Source organism: Oryctolagus cuniculus, chromosome 11, assembly GCF_051225735.1.
Source record: "Oryctolagus cuniculus isolate XC-2025 breed Fujian yellow rabbit chromosome 11, ASM5122573v1, whole genome shotgun sequence".
NCBI lineage: Eukaryota > Metazoa > Chordata > Mammalia > Lagomorpha > Leporidae > Oryctolagus > Oryctolagus cuniculus.
In genome coordinates this window covers 96,869,999-96,887,365 of record NC_142877.1, presented here as the reverse complement: position 1 = coordinate 96,887,365, position 17,367 = coordinate 96,869,999, and the positions used below count along the sequence as shown (strand labels likewise).

Sequence of the window (17,367 nt, the reverse complement as noted above, 5' to 3'; positions counted from 1 at the left end):
AGTGCAGTGGAGGATGGCCCAAGTCCTTGGACCCTGCACCCAATGGGAGACCAGGAGAAGCACCTTGCTCCTGCCATCGGATCAGCGCGGTGCGCCGGCCACAGCGCGCCGGCCGCGGCGGCCATTGGAGGGTGAACCAACGGCAAAGGAAGACCTTTCTCTGTCTCTCTCTCACTGTCCACTCTGCCTGTCAAAAAAAAAAAAAAAAAAAGAAAAGAAAGAAAGAAAGAAAGAAAGAAAGAAAGAGAAAGAAAAAAGAAAAGTTATAGCCTTAAAGATATTAAGGGGCACACTCATATGCACACACATACACACACATTCAAACCCACAGTCAAGCAAGATTATCTTTTTGTCAGTACCTGCAAATGCCCTGCCATTTCACTGCACTCATGCAGGATTTTCTTGGGGGTAGGAAGTCTCTAGAACTATCGAATCTTCTCCCACTCAAAAATACACGGAATTCTTGGGTACCTACCCTTCCTGATCTCTCTGTAGGTGGGCAGACACCACAATGCACCACTCTTCACAACCAAATGTAAGAACGAGGCTGTGGGGCTAGCATTCTGGTGCAGCGGGTTAAGCCAGTGCTTCCAGTGCCAGCATCCCATATTGCAGTGACCCAGCTCCCCGCTAACACACCTGAGAAGGCAGTGGAAGATGGCCCAAGTGCTTGATGCCCTGGTACCCACGTGGGAAGACCACGATGGAGTTCCTGTCTCCTGGCTTTGGCCTGGTTGTTGTGGTCATTTGGGGAGTAAATCAGCAGAGGGAAGTGCTCTGTCTCTGTCTGTCTCTCTCTGTATATCTATACGTGTGTGTGTATGTATGTGTCTCCTTTCCTCTCTCTGCTCTGCCTTTGAAATAAATCTTTTAAAACTCCCAAACAAGGCAATGATCTGGCTGCTCTATTCTTCCACTCAATTGCAAGAATATGAGCAGGTCCTGGAGGTACGGCTGCCACAGGGTGGCAGAGACACCGGCTCACAGGGGTGACAGGTCAGAGCTTCAGTGACCCTCCTCCGCCCTGTCTAGCCCATCATGGCCTGTTTGTCACTAACCATCCCTCACTCTTGACAGAGCACAGAAGCCACTTTGCGAGGAGCAGATTCCCTACAAGTGGCAGGAAGATAACTCCACCGATCAGCAGATCCACTCCTAAAATGCCATCTAGTCAGACACAGGCCCAGCTATACTTCCTCATGTATAAAAGTGACATTGCCAAAGCAACCTCCGTATTAGGAAATAGCAAAGTAATAAGTCCCATGTTCAAAATGTGGACATCATAGAAGAACAGTCTAACACTGGGTGCAGTGATGGGGCCAAAGGCATAAGCATTTTACACGATAGTAATTAATGACTGGGTTACAAAACGAGAACATTAGAACAGGGTTGGCAGACAATGCTTTTGAAATGAGTTCACTGAATAAATGACTCCTGGACTGACCTATCTTTTCTAGCAAAGCGAATGTGGCTATCAGACGACTCAAAGGATATATCAAGACACCAATGTCATCTTTTTGAGCACCCATTTCATGTTCAATGTGCTGTGCTAGATACATGCTAGATACTTAAGAGTGGAAAAGAGTAAAATGTATAAAGGCAGGGGGATGGGGGGGGCACTGTGGCGTAGCGGGTAAAGCCACCAGCCTGTGATGCCAGCATGCCATTTGGGAGCCAGTTCAAGACCTGGCTGCTCCACTTCTGATCCAGCTCCCTGCTAATGCACCCGGGAAAGCAGCAGAGGATGGCCCGAGTGCGTAGGCCTCTGCACCCATGTTGGCAGATCTGGAAAAAGCTCCTGGCTCCTGGGTTTGGCTTGGCCCAGCACCTGCTGTTGGGGCCTTTGGGAAGTGAACCAGCAGATGGAAGATCTCTTTGTCTCTTCCTCTCTCTGTGTACCTCTGACTTTCAAATAAATAAATAAATCTTAAAAATAGAAACCCAAGTTACATTAGAATTAAGTAGTAGATTCCCCAATCATTAAGAAGGATGGAGCAAGGATTGGGAGTGTTTGCTTGCCTCTCTCTTGATTAGACCTTTTGTAGCATCAACAAAATCACACATTTGGAAGCTCAACAAGCAATGTGCCAATAACAGTTCCTCCCACAGTGCCACTCTTCACTTTGTGAACTATACACTACATGGAGCCAACCCTGGATACACTCTTGGGAGGCATTATTGCTTGAGGCATCACAGAGATCTTGGAGATGGGCATGGGGAACCAAAACTCTTGAGTTCAAGAGATCACTGACATAAAGGGGTCTTCCTGAGTGGTTACAGAGGCCAGCCAGAAAAAAAGTTGCTGCAAGGCTAGAGAGCGACTGGAAAAGTGCCCTCTATACCCAGAGCTAAGAATCCTCTTATCAGCAAAATTTGTTCACATTGAACCTACACTGGCTACAGATAAGAAGGGCGAGTTGATGCAGAGTGGGAGAGAGCTTCGGGACAAAAGGGCAGTCCATAGGGGAAGTCCTTGCTGCTTCTGGATTCGCTGCAGTTAACAGTCTGCAAAACTCACGCATGAACTGGGTGAGGTGGCCGTGGAGGTTGGCCATGATGGGAATTGGGTCAAGGTTTCAACATACAATTCAGAAGTCTGGAACAGTCTTGTTGGCTTTGCCTGCAGCTGTTAACTGATTAACTTTCCTATCTCGTCCCCTCTCCGCCTCTCAGGACCTTGTAATTATAATTAAGACATCTCAGGATTTTTCTTTTATCAGGGACAACCATTTCCTCATTCTACCACTGAGACAACTGAGTCTTAGTGAGGGTAAATAAAGGCTACTGGGGAAGCAGCTCATAGGTGGGGAGCAGGACTGCAGCTTCTTAGACTGGCACGCAGGAGAGAGCAGGAGAAGCTGCCCAACAGCTGGAAAGGGCAGGCGTTCCAGTTCAGTCACCCAGGCCAGTCTCTTCATCTCTCTGCTAACCACGCTTGCTCACCTACCTCGCAGGACTGTTGAGCCATCCAAATGAGATCACTTACACAAAAAGCCTTGAAAATGGTAAAGTAGGTTATAGACACGGCACACTATTGATAAAAGGACAGATGAAATCATACCACCCAGGAGCATAACTCTTCAATCACTGTGGCTTCAACAGAAAGGCCACACCTTCTTTTGTCCCCCAAACTACATGCTTTAAATAAACAGCGAAGAGTTTTCTTATGCAATCTTTAAAGGCTGCTGGGCTTGGGGGTGCATGCTGGTACTTGAACTAGTCTTTCCAGGGAGCTTCAGTGTCTTAGATTGAACACAAACATCCTGCCTGAGCTGTTTATCTTGTCTGAGGAAAGTAACCATTTTGCTACAATTATCAATTCGGTTCCAAAGAAGTGACTACCGTGATTTTATAACCTTGTTCTATGCAATACGAAAGAGTGACAACACCACCACGATAGCTTCCCATGAAAGAGGCACATCATATACAGTAATTCACTTTTTATTATCATCATCATTATGAATAGCAAAGTCCACAGTTGAGCTTCAAGGTAACATAAAAGTGAATGTTTAATGTATAAGACATCTGCATGTAATGTGATAACACGGTATTTTTTTTTATTTGCCAGTCTATTAAAAGGCAACCACACAATTAAAAACTGCACAATTACAACAATGCAATCTTCAAGCCATTACAAACAATGGATTATTGGGCCAATGCGACAGATGGATTCACCAATCTGGCCTTCCAAGTAATGTCAAGAGGAAACTCTCTTTTCCTTTCATCTAAGGATCATTAAAAAGGAAAAACTAAAAAACCACCTGCTTTGAGTGTCAGGATTTGGCACATGTGACCTGGGGACCCACTCCCCAGTGGGCAGCATCATTCCAACATGTGCTGCAGCAGCGAGGGGTCCACCTCCACGGCCCGGAGTCCCTCGTGCAAGCTCCGGAAGGTTGCCTGCTTCCCGTAGCGCTGCCGCCAACGCACGAAGGCCTCCACCACCTGCGACTGCACGTTGTGGGGGTGGTTGGCTTTGCAGCGGTAGACGTCGGTCTGGGACAGTCCCAGCGACAGCACCACAGGCTCCCACTCGGGGCCCAGCCTCTGGGCCAGCTGGTTAATCTGCCGATCTGAGGGGGAGCTGTTGAGGACGTGTGCGGGGATCCCAGTCAGCCCATCACCTGAGGAGGAAAAAGATGCCAAGGTGAAACACACAGGGAAACACACCCCAGCCGGCTGGGAACACGCCGCACTCCATCCTGGCAGGGCCCAGCTCATTCTGGCCTTCACAGGGGCTGCCGTGCACACCACCACATTTCAGGGCTTAAGAAATGCCAGGAAGTGTCTATGAAAGTATTTATAACAGAAAATTTGAAAACAAAAAGACAAACAAATTCCACCAGAGAAGTGCAATGATATAAGTTAGTCTATCTTCTTTATTTTATATACATATGAATACATTTAGGATGACCTGTATAAATTGCCTTGTAAGAGGCCTTTTTAAATGTCTATCTTTTTCATCAGAGACCGAGCAAAGATTTCTTGGAGGACACAAGCAATGGCTGCCTGAGCCCACTTCCCCGGCCACCGACCTGGGCTCCAAGGCTGCGGCTGTCCCTCAAAGGCTTGTGCTGCAGGGCAACATCTAAACCCCACAACTGCTCCCTCATGATGTGCTTCAGCTTGAAACACTACCAAGAAAAGGCGCCTTTGCTAACCAAAGCAGGAGCCCAGAGGCCTGCTGAGAGAGAATAAGCGGGAGTGACCCTGAGGGAATGGGAGGAGAAGCGAATAGGGAGGGCTCGTGTTCACAGCAGGTGCTACAAGAGTAATCACCCTGGCTGATCCCCGAAGAGAGAGGGAAAGCATGTGCTACTGAAGGGCTGTGTAAGAACCTGGCCTTGCACTTCCCAAACCAGATTCTGGTCTGCCAAGCAGTGTGACATGAGTGAACAGGATAAACGTGCCCAGCGTAACCCATGAGCATCGCCACTGGTTAGTAGAAAGGGGTCTTAAACTAGCGAGTTTTGATGAAAGTCTGTTTGAGGAAGGAGGCCAAAGCCAAGCCCTGAACATGAGGAGGTGGAGCTGGGGGAAGGGTGACGGGGAGGTGTGTCCCATGCAGACAGACCTGCAGGTGCAAGGGCCTGGAAGCTAGAGAACACTGCACACTTGGGGAGATGAAAACATCACACAGCAGCCAAGTGCAGAGACAGAAGGCGACCCCAAACATCCAAAACGAGGGTGTTGGTGATTGGGTAGGTTCAGATATTTGAATGACAGCACATGGTACCACACTTCCTGCCTATCAGGAGCACCCGGATGCAGCTCACCAGCCTGCTATTTCACTTCATGATTCCATAAGAAGGCAAAAGGATCCTATGAGAAAAGATGCTTTCCACTGCTATGCCTTGGGCCTCTAGGCAGTTGCCAACACCTTAGAGATGAGTTGCAAAAATATTGTCAATGATCCTTTTTCTGGTGTTTTCCAATGTTGCTATTAAAAAAAAATGACCAAGAAGCAATGAGAACAGTTACACTACTGATCAACATTCTATAGTAACAGTACTGCTTTCATGGCTTTTATTAAAAAAAGGGGGGAGGGGTGTGCTGGGGCTGGCGCTACGGTGTAGCGGGTAAAGCTGCCATCTGCAGTGCCAGCATCCCTTATGGGTGTAGTTCGAGTCCCAGTTGCTGCACTTCCAATCTAGCTCTCTGCTATGGCCTGGGAAAGCAGTAGAAGATGGCCCAAGTCCTTGGGCCCCTGCACCCACCTGGGAGACCCAGAAGAAGCTCCTGACTCCTGGCTTCAGATTGGAACAGCTCTGGCCATTGCGGCCATCTCTGGAGGGAACCAGCAGATGGACAACTTCTCTCTCTCTCTCCCTCTCTATAACTCTGCCTTTCAAATAAAATAAATAAATCTTTAAAAAAATATATGGGTGCTTTTACAATACAGGCTTATTTTAAAAAAATCAAAGCAACACAAAAAAAGAATAAAGAAATGATTTGATACCCCACCACTGTATTCACAGTTGGCGAACATCATTTTGTGTACCTTGTTATGCACAGGTACTATTAGAAAGATAGGTAGATGGCAATGATTTCACTTACAATAATAATGTCAGAGTTTTTCTCAAATAAGGGCTATTTGATTTCCTTTGAATTTAACAGGAGGATAAGAAAGCAGAAATGAAACAAAGTAGATTTCTGACTTGAAGTTAAAATATTTAGACACACACACACACAATTTAACTCACAGGGAAAAATTATGAAAAGTTAAGGGGTGGGGCTAGTGCTGTGAGTGGTGGGTAAAGGCACTGCCTACAGTGCCAGCATCCCATATGGGTGGGGTTCAAGTCCTGGCTGTTCTACTTTCAATCCAGCTTTCTGCTATAGCCTAAGAAAGCAGTAGAATAGTAGGTAGAGCCACCGCCTATGGTGTTGGCATCCCATGTGGGCACCGGTTCGAGTCCCGGCTACTCCACTTCCGATCCAGCTCTCTGTTTGGCATGGGAAGGCAGTGGAAGACAGCCCAAGCCCTTGGGCCCCTGAAACCACATGGGAGACCTGGAGGAAGTTCCTGGCTCTTGGCTTCAGATTGGTGCAGTTCCGACCGTTGAGGCCAATTGGGGAGTGAACCAGAGGATGGAAGACCTCTCTCTCTCTGCCTCTGCCTCTCCTTCTCTCTCTGTGTAACTCCGACTTTCAAGTAAATAAATAAATCTAAAAAAAAAAAAAAAGATGGCCCAAGGACTTGGGCCCTGCACCCACATGGGAGACCCAGAAGAAGCTCCCGGCTCCTGGCTTCACACCGGTGCAGCTCCGGCCATTGCAGCCATCTGGTGAGTGAACCAGCGGGTGGAAGACCTCTCTCTCTCTCTCTCTCTCTCTCTGTCTCTGTCTCTGTCTCTCTGCCTCTGCCTCTCTATAACTCTGCCTTTCAAATTAATAAATAAATATTTAAATAAGAAAAGTTAAGGGGTTAACTACATGTTTTCATGTTACTGTTCTATAACACTTTACATTCATCAGGCACCTAATAGTTATGTTTCTGTAACAATAATCCACCTGCCCCCTTTTCCCCACATCATTTGGTCTTAAGATTACATAATGAGGCTGGCGCCGCGGCTTACTAGGCTAATCCTTTGCCTTGCAGTGCCGGCACACCAGGTTCTAGTCCCGGTTGGGGCACCGGATTCTGTCCCGGTTGCCCCTCTTCCAGGCCAGCTCTCTGCTGTGGCCTGGGAGTGCAGTGGAGGATGGCCCAAGTGCTTGGGCCCTGCACCTGCATGGGAGACCAGGAGAAGTACCTGGCTCCTGCCATCGGATCAGTGCAGTGCGCCGGCCGCAGCGCACCAGCCGCAGCAGCCATTGGAGGGTGAACCAATGGCAAAAGGAAGACCTTTCTCTCTGTCTCTCCCTCTCACTGTCCACTCTGCCTGTCAAAAAAAAAAATTAAAAAAAAAAAAAAAGATTACATAATGAGATTTGAATGCTCACTAGTATTTGTTGCTGTTGTTGTTACTAGTTTTCAATCATGGCTTTTCTACCCTAGTTCTGTTATTCTGATTTGAACCAATTGGTCAATTTCGTCACAGGGTGGTTTTTCTTTCTTTCCAGAAATGCTCATGGTTGCAATATTCCTTGACTTCTTTCAGGTCAAGACCATCTGGTTACTGCCTTCACCGGAATATGAACTTACTATTTAGAAAAAAATAACTATGTCACTTTATATTTTAATATGAAAATTCTAAATGTAATTTTTCAATATTTTAGTAATTTTATTTCCTTTACAAGTTTATATAGCTCGCTCATATTTTTTCAAGTATTGGTTTGCATGTTATTTGTGAGGCAGAGAGGCACAGAGGGGAGGAGAATCAGACGCGGATCCTTGGGTTCACTCCTCGGATGCCTGTGGTTTGAAGTCGGCTGTTGATTTCCGTGCACCCTCCTGACTCAGGACCCTGGTCCTGCCCTTGTCGGGGCACCATGCTCTTCCTCTCTGGGAGCCGGTTCTGCTCTGCCTCTGCTGAGGGCTTTCTGTTCACACCGACCAAGGCTATCTAGCCACCTCCTGGACTAGGCTCTTCCCACATTTTCTTGTGTTAGGAAGAGTCCTCAGGACTTTGTCCCTTCTGTAGTTTGACTGTGGCATTCCTGTGTTGAAAGCTTGGTCCCCAGTCTGGTGGTGTGTGGGGTGGGGGGATCTCTAAGAGGAGGGGTGCTGCCTGCAGAGGGTTTCCTGTAGTGTGCTCTTGCAGGCCTGGCCCATCTGGCGGTGAGACCCCTCACTCTAGTGTGTGCTCCACCTGGGAGGCCTTCTCAGAAACCGAACCAATGGAGCCACCAGATCCCACACCTTCAGCCTCGGAATCTGTGAGCCTAATACACCTCTTACCTTCTCCAAGCGCTCCTGCCTCAGTTATTCTGTTATAGCAACAGAAATGGGCTGGTACTCCTATGCTCCCCTCTTCTTTTTCCCAGTATTGTTTCTAAGGGGCCAGCAGGGGTTATTTCCTTCCTTGCCTTCCACATTTCAAAGCCCCTGGCACAGAGTTCTAATCTTTCTTAATGTGTCTCATGGTTTGCTGCTGGTGAATCTGGGCTAGGTTTGTTTTTGTTTAAACTGCTTTCTGGTCCAGCCCTCCTGATGTAGAGGAGGGAGCATCTGTGCTCCTGCTGCCTTCTGTTGTCATTCTCCCTCCCTTCCTGCCAACAGGAGGGCAACAGATGCTGTGAGCCAATTATCTGGAAGCAAGGACAGAGTCTGCTGAATATTCCACACTTGCAGGGCAACAGACCCCTGGTGCAGACCCCCTGCTTAACTGGGAGATGGCAGGAGTCTTGGACACAAGCTGCAGCACATAAGCATGGCCCTGACCAGCAAGACAGCCCCTTTCCTAACCAGACGCCAGGCCAGAGCAGCTGTTCAGGCCACCTCACCTCGATCTGGAAAAGGATCCTCATGAGGCCCTCTCAGCCAGTGGACCCTGCGGAATGCATGGTTACTTAAAAATGAGAGACCTAAAGATCCACTGCAGAAATTAGGTCCAGCTATAAATGAACCCACCGTGACTATCTGGCCACTGTTTCTCAAAGCTAGTATGGATACTACTAGTGGTGTGCAAGATGGCATCAGGTAGTACATGGATGAGTGTTCTACCTTACAATAGTGATGCCCCTATTTTATATGATTGGAAAGATTCAGATAGCATTTCAAATCCATGATTACAAGTATTAAAGATAAATGAATTTTAAGAAGCAGCTATAAAATGACAAAAGGTGAGTAAAAATGGAAAGCTGATGAAAAATTAGTAAATGGAAAAAAAGCATTAAATTAGTGGTACAACTGGGATACATATGAGAGTATATCACAAAATCCATGCAAAAATGCAACTAAGAGATATGCCTATTCTGGTGCAAAAATTTGAAATCTACCCATGGATCTTTCATAATAATGTATTTTTCAGCAACTTTTTAAGATGCCTTGTATGTATGGACCCTAAAGAATTTCTGGACAAAAAAAATCCTTCCATGTCTATTCTTTCATGAATTTTTCGAAGTTCCCTGTGTTTAAGCAAAAAGTGCACATACAGAAGCAAATGACTGAGGTGTGGGAAGGGCAGTGTTCCTCCATAAGTGCCCACTGACATTCCAGGCAGACAACAAACTGTGCAGGGCATTCCCTGGCGCCTTATGTAGTTCCTGCCTCGTGCCCACTAGTTGCCAGTAACACCAGGTACTCTACTACAAGCACGTGTTCACACACCCTGGGGCATACAGTACTATTCCTGGTGAGGAACCCCAGACACTGTGGTATAAGAACGTCCATTCTGTTTTTTAAATTCCTAAGAGGGAATGTATCTCCTTTTATATTTTCAAAATCTTCTCCCTTTCAATAGATCAGACTATTTTTCATGCAATCTTTCAATCTAATTCTCAGTGATGTGAAAACTCATCTGTTTCAAAAAGAACAACATATACAGACAAATCCATCATTGCAACGAAGCCAAGGACCCACGCAAAGGGATGGAGTAACCCCTCCCTCTTCTATCACCCTACCCATTGTCTCTCTTCTCTACCCCCCACCTCTGTGAGCACTATCTGAAGGAAAACATTAGTGTCCCCGCGTCCTTCTCTAACCATCTCCTCCTCCCTCACCCATACCTGTCAAAGCTGGTCTGGCCTCAAACTGAAACGTCTCCTTTCCAGTTCCTATTGCAGAAAGCATCATGCATATTGCTTTTATGTCCTATGCATGGCACTGTTGTCTCCTAAGCTCCTTATGGGCAGACCATGTCTTCTACTTGCTCGGCACAAAAGGGAACAACACAATATACACTTATTCAGCAACTTAGCCTAATCTTAAAGTCAAAGAGTACTTCAAGTCCAGTTCCCGACTCACTGGCTCTACCAGCCACAGTTTCTGATTTTATTTATTTCCCCCCAAAGGCCATCTCTTCCAACATATCTGTGCAGGTGGTACCCTCTCTCCACTCCTGTTGGATGCAGGTTGTCTGGCTGAAGGAAAAATCCACAAGTGCAGTACCTTTCTGGTCAACCTTCTCTTTCTACTCTACATCCTATGGTATGTGGTCACCTTATATTAGAGGAACTATGAAGGGTTCAAAAGCATTGTTAAGGGGCAGAAATGCATGGGCTAGAGAAGAAGCACAGCAGGCATGCACATAGGGCAACAAGAGTCACTATATTTGCAGTTAAGGATCTGAAATAACAGAAAGGTTAACTATAATACTACTTTTTCTTTTTTTAAAGATTTATTTATTTATTTGAAAGTCAGAGTTACACAGAGAGAGAAGGAGAGGCAGAGAGAGGGAGGTCTTCCATTCACTGGTTCACTCCCCAGTTGGCCACAATCGCCAGAGCTGTGCCAATCGAAAGCCAGGAGCATCTTCTGGGTCTCCCATGCGAGTGCAGGGGCCCAAGGACTTGGGCCATCTTCCAGTGCTTTCCCAGGCCACAGTGGAGAGCTGGATCGGAAGGGAACCCATATGGGATGCCAGCACTGCAGGCACAGCTTTACCTGCTACACCGCAGTGCCGGCTCCTATAATACTCCTTTTTTTTTTATTTAATGAATATAAATTTCCAAAGTACAGCTTATGGATTACAATGGCTTCCCCCCCATAACGTCCCTCACACCCGCAACCCTCCCCTTTCCCACTCCCTCTCCCCTTCCATTCACATCAAGATGCATTTTCGTTTCTCTTTATATACAGAGGATCAGTTTAGCATACATTAAGTAAAGATTTCAACAGTTTGCTCCCACACAGAAACATAAAGTGAAAAATACTGTTTGAGTACTAGTTATAGCATTAAATCTCAATGTACAGCACACTAAGGACAAAGATCCTACATGAGGAGTAAGTGCACAGTGACTCCTGTTGTTGACTTAACAAATGACACTCTTGTTTATGGCCTCAGTAATCACCCTAGGCTCTTGTCATGAGCTGCCAAGGCTATGGAAGCCCCCTGAGTTCACTGACTCTGATCATATTTATACAAGGCCAATACCACTTTTAAATCAGTTATTTTGTGATATGATTGGAGATATTATAAGCAGATATGACTTCATTATGACAGTGACTCCGTTTGGCATGGGATAGCACTTTTAGAAAATTTATGACATAGAAACAGAACTGTCATCTACTGGTTCAGTTCCCAAATGCCTACAACAGCTGGAACTGGGGCTGGGCTGGGTTTGCAGCCAGGAGCTGGGAACACAATCCAGGGTAGGAACAAATCATGGGTGGCAGTAAAACTCAATTACTTTCCCAGGGTTTGCATTGGTGGGAAGCTGGAGTAAGGAACCAGAATGGGGCATTGAATCCAGGCACTCTGATGTGGGGTGCAAATGCTTTAACCTCTAGGTTAAAGGCCTGCTCTCAGGGTAGCACTTCTAAAAACTATATTTGTGGCCGGCGCTGAGGCTCACTAGGCTAATCCTCTGCCTTGCGGCGCCGGCACACCGGGTTCTAGTCCCGGTCGGGGCGCCAGATTCTGTCCCGGTTGCCCCTCTTCCAGGCCAGCTCTCTGCTGTGGCCAGGGAGTGCAGTGGAGGATGGCCCAAGTGCTTGGGCCCTGTACCCCATGGGAGACCAAGAGAGGCACCTGGCTCCTGCCTTTGGATAGGCGCAGTGCACTGGCCGCAGCGGCCATTGGAGGGTGAACCAATGGCAAAGGAAGACCTTGCTCTCTGTCTCTCTCTCTCACTGTCCACTCTGCCTGTCAAAAACAAAAACAAAAACAAAACAAAACAAAACTATATTTGCAGTTAAGGATCTGAAATAACAGAAAGGTTAACTATAATACTACTTTTTCTTTTTTTAAAGATTTATTTATTTATTTGAAAGTCAGAGTTACACAGAGATTTTTTTTTACGTTGCTAGTAATATAGCAGTCCCCTTAACACACTGTTGTCATGAGTCATTGTTTCTGCTAGAAGTATAATACAGTTCCAGCTTGCTAGAATATAGAATAAAAAGTAAGCTAAGAGGCTATCCCCTTCTAGCACAGTTGCTTTTTAGGAGTTAAGGCCAAACCCTGCCTTGTAGACATCTAAGGTCTCTGCTCGTGTCAAGCCCATTAATCAAGTCCCATAGATCAAAGCAATGGACCATGTCCAAGACCAATAGGACTGAAAATTAAAGCTTACAGGGCAGGCATTTAGTGCAGCAATTAAGACATGGCTTGGGATGCCTGCACCCCATATCAGAGTGTCTGGATTTCAGTCCTGGCTCAACTTCTGAGTCCAGTTTCCTGTGAATGCATACCCTGGGAGGCAGCTGACAATGGCTCAAGTAGTTTCCCTGCCACCCACATGGGAAACTCAGATTGAGTTCCAAGCTCCCGGCTTTGCCTGGCCCAGTCCTGGCTGTGAAGGTATTTTGGGAGTGACCCAGCAGATGGAAGATCTCTCTCTCACTCTCTTTCTTTCCCTCCCTCGCTCTCTCTTAGTCTACCTGCTTTCAGAATAAAACTAAATACATGATTAGATTTCAAGATCTTAGAAAGTCAGGAATCTAAGAAAGTAGCATTAAAATACTTTTAAAAACAAATAAATGAATATATATGTGAAAAAGAATATAGATATAAAGCTATCACTTTTTCAGGTAAGATTTAATAAAATACATAGGAAAAGACCAGGAATAATCCATTAGAATTAAGCAAAACAGCCAGATACAAGATCAACTTAAAAACAATAAAACAATTTCAACACTCTAGCAATAATCAAATGCAAAATAAAATATTAAATAAGCCAGGAGAAGTAAAAAGGATCTAGAAATTAAATTAATAAAAAACATGTAAACCTCTATGGGGAAATTTTTAAGCTTTACTTAAAAAGCAGTTAACGAATAAACAAGAAGCTTTCCACAGATGAATGAAACGTAATACACCATAAATTGATAAGCATAGAGAAAGGAAAAAAAGAAAGGGCAGGTAGAAAGGAAAGTAGGGAGGGAGGGCAGGTTAAGAACCACACTGTGGTCTCTGTTGCCTCATGGTATTCATGGGCTGACAACACCTGTGTTTATCTATGTAGCTGGCAGGGATGAAAGGGGAGGGGGCCCGGGGTAGGAGGTGCCAGGCTGGGCTAGCTAACCTGACTGGCCACCTCCCCGGACTCACGTTTTAACCCTGGTCCTTGAGGGCCATGGCTTGGCAGAAAAAAAAAAAATCCCTTTAGCGGCCTGGAAAGGAAACCAAAGCCCCTTGAAAAGACTAATCGGATCCCCTTGGTCTGCTGGATAATCACAGAGAACAATGCGGCCTGCACAGAGAGCCAGAGAAATCAACTGTTTGGTCTAAAACTGATCTGCAGGATGATGCAGTGACCGCCTACTCCAGAGAACAAGGCCGTGGTACACAATACAAACAAATTCTACTTACTGTAATGGAAAACTTGATTTGACTATCAAGTCTGCAGAAGGTCAACAACAAAACTGTTACCAATAATTGAGTTTTCACTGAATTAACAGTCGAGAGGTAGGGCAGACACAGCTCTGGGCTAAGAATCAGCAGGCCCGGACACTATCTAAATTTAAATCTGCACTAGCTAGCCACAGAGCCTGGGATAAGTCAGTCAGTTTCACTTAGACTGCCTTTTCATTTCTAAGAGTTAAAACCAGGTGACTTTCAAGGCCCCATTTAGGCAGAACATGTTATCCTACGTTGTTTTTTTTTTTTTTTTAAACAAGTACAGTTTTATTTTCCATGTGCATTTGCAAAACACTTAGGACCAACATAAAAAAGGAAAAATCTTGTGGGGAAAAATTACATTAAAAATGGAGAGCTCAGAGAAGCTAGCTACAGCAACTCTGATTGGTCCAAGGAATCGAAAAAACGTCAGCTGAAAATAATAGGAAGGAGAATTGGAGTTTATTGAGGAAGAGGGCCCCGAAGTGGGCCTCGAGGGGGAACTGGAGGCCGGGGAGTGGGTCTGGGTGGAGGAAGGGGGCCCCGCTGGTAGCCATAGGGCGGGGGCCGTGGAGGACCAGTGTACCCATGAGGCGGCATCAGTGGAGGGGGTCCTCGCATACCATGTGGAGGCATAGGGCCTGGGTGACCCATGGGAGATCCAAACGGAGGTCCTCTGGGGGGCATGCCCATTGGAGGAGGTCCAGGATGAGGCAGGCATTCCAGGAGGTGGGCGTGGTGGTGGCTGTCCCCCAGAGCCTGGGGGCCCAGCATGGGGGTGTCCTAAGCCATGAGGGCCATGGTGGGCCAGCTGCATCTGAGACATCCCTGGATGGGGCATGCCACCTGGTGGGAAGGGGTGAGGATGTGAGTGTCCATGACCAGGATGTCCAGCCCCCGGGGTGCCTGCTGATGGAGGGCCATGTCCTCCAGCCCCAGGAGGCATTGGTGGGGGGGGCATGGCTGGAGGTATTCCAGGTGGGAGGGCTCCAGGAGGCGGCACTGGGGGTGGGAAAGAGCCAGGAGGAGGCATGCCTGGTGGAGGAAGCCCAGACCCCAGTGATGATACCACAGGGTTGGGAGCAGAGGGTGGAGGGGGTGCATCTGCAAACAGCTGATGCGGGCGATCAGCCTGGGAGAGTGGGTTCTGGGCTGCCAGAAGTCGTTCAGCTGCGGAGCCATGGCGCTCACCCTTGGAGTCCTTCTTGAAGGCATAAGACACGGTGATGGGGCGGTTACAGAGGTACTGCCCATTCATGGCCTCAATTGCTGCATCCGAGGCATCAAATGAAGCGAAATTAATAAAGGCATAACCTTTGGAGTTGCCTGTGTCAGGGTCCCGCATGATCTTGGGGGTTGTAAGATGACCCCAAAGGCGCTAAAAGTATCGTAAAGCAGCTTCTCGTCAATCTCCGGGTCCAGGTTCCCGATGAAAATGTTGGCCCCCACATCCAGGTTTTTGTTGTGAGCTGATGCCTTGTTCACTCGTATTGGCTTCCCATAGAGTTTGATCATGTTCATGATCTTAATGGCATAGTCAGCATCTTCTTCACTCAAGAATTCCACAAAGCCATAGCCTTGGTGCTGGCCAGTGACTCTGTCCTTCGGCATGTGAGTGTTGACCACCGGTCCTGCCTGCAGGAAGAGCTCCCACAGCAGAGGTTTGCTAACCTTCTCGTCCAGGCCCCCCACGTACACAGTAGCATCCTGGTTCCGCTCGGAGATCGGCCCGGCAGCCATGGCGAAAAGGATCCCGCCGCCTCCTATCCTACGTTTTTTATAAGCAATTTTGTTATTTTCTACGGATCTTATGATTTTTGACTACTCATTAAATTAACAATTAGTGACCTATTAGTGCATTACTTTTCTTTATATGCCTTTGAAGACAGAACCAAGTCTTTTGGACTTTTGGTAATGGTTTTCACTTATTTGTTTCTGCTTTTTAAAGATCTCATGTGGGAACTTATCCTTTTGTAGAAAACAATAGTGAAATCAGTGCTTGGTACAGTAAAATTTCCAGAGCTGTGTAAAAAATTTTACAAGTTCACACTGCAACCTGTCAGGCAACCTGACCCTCTCAGCCTCTCGCACCCACTTTGCGCTCTTCCACGGACTCTCTCCACCAAATGTGGCTTCTCTGTGCAGCCACCCTGACTGCCCCATGCTCAGTCACAACTCCCTTGCTACTCTGTGACCCGCTTTGCCGTGTCACTTACCACCTTCCAACATAGGACACATTTGAAGATGAGCTCTCTGTACTGGCTGGCTGCCCCTGCACCCACCCACACACTCCTCCCAGGCAGTGCAATAGCCCAGGCCCCCGCTATAATGCCTTGCACAGAGTAGGTGCTCACCACGTATGTGGTGGATGAATGAATGCCTTGGAAGGAATGCCCATTACAAATGCAGCATGTTCATTTAGCTCTGCTCTCTATTCTGTAGCTGCAGTGTCACCAAGTACTCCCGCTTTCAGTTTACTTAGACGAACAAACCAAAGACATTGTATTACATATTCTGAGAGTGACCAGAAGATTAAAAGGAAGGGCGGCTTCTTAACAGTAAAATATTATCAGGAGAAGAGGTTGGCTGCAACTCCTTTCTGTGCTGACCTGGGCCCAATGAACTCCCCCATGTTTAACTTGGAATAGGAAAGACACAGGCAAACCCTGAAATGGCTTCCAGGTAAATACGGAAGAGTGAGGCCTGATCCCACCATCTCCATCCTCCCAGTACTTAAGGAAATGAACAAAAGGACACAAAAGGAAGCCCATTAGGAAAGATGTCAAGAACACCCACCCTATTCCTTATTCCCTAAAGCTCTATCAATTGTTCAACAAAACTTAATTCTAGGGGATTCTCTTTAACATCTGCATATCTAGAGAGGAACAAATTAAGTGGATTTCCCTACTTTGGCCTCTGCAGAGCAGAGATGGTATTTGCTACATGGAGGGATAGGGAGATCAGAACTGGGGACAGTGAGGACTACTGTCCTTGGCAAACTGTGAAGACCTTTCACATGGCTGCAGGCTGGCCTGCAAGGGCAGGTGTGACTGAGTGGCCCCACGTAAACAACTCAGTGGAGCTCACTCTCTGCCCAACTCCTCAAGAAAAATGGACAGAACAGGAAGTGGCTGGTCCTCAAGGGCAACACACAGTGGTCAGCAGAGCAGCCAGGAGAACTCACTCCCGGGGATCAGAGTACCAAAGGCTACACGTTTGCCCCAATGCGAGCAGGATGGAATGAACAGTGCAGCAGTTGAGCAACATACAAATAAGAAATGATTTACAAAGGGAACGGGCTGTGGAGGAAAACTGGCCAAAACCAAACATTTACAATCCCCAAGGAGTAAGCGTAAGCATTTTCTGTCATAAAACAATTTACTAAGAACATAATAAGAACAAGAATACAATAAAACAAGGGCTTAACAATGAGATAATTAAATAGCAAAATGAGATTTAAAAAGAAGCCTGGCATACTAAGATG

General features: G+C 46.7%; 1 protein-coding gene and 1 pseudogene across 3 annotated transcripts in view; both read right to left on the bottom strand.

The window, feature by feature from the left end:
• Positions 1-3,425: 3,425 nt before the first annotated feature.
• The window catches only part of CRADD (CARD and death domain containing adaptor protein), a 257,003-nt gene continuing 243,061 nt past the window's right edge, over positions 3,426-17,367 (bottom strand). For 2 of the 3 annotated variants that reach the window (XM_089308753.1, XM_002711202.5), the window contains one exon: positions 3,426-4,124. In XM_089308753.1, coding sequence (XP_089164879.1) covers positions 4,121-4,124 — 4 coding nt within the window. In that variant the 3' untranslated portion in view covers positions 3,426-4,120. Of the gene's footprint in view, positions 4,125-10,705; positions 10,938-17,367 lie in introns of those variants that run through there. The other variant, XM_089308752.1, reaches the window with a different exon arrangement.
• Positions 14,142-15,667, bottom strand: LOC100354270 (splicing factor 3B subunit 4 pseudogene; annotated as a pseudogene).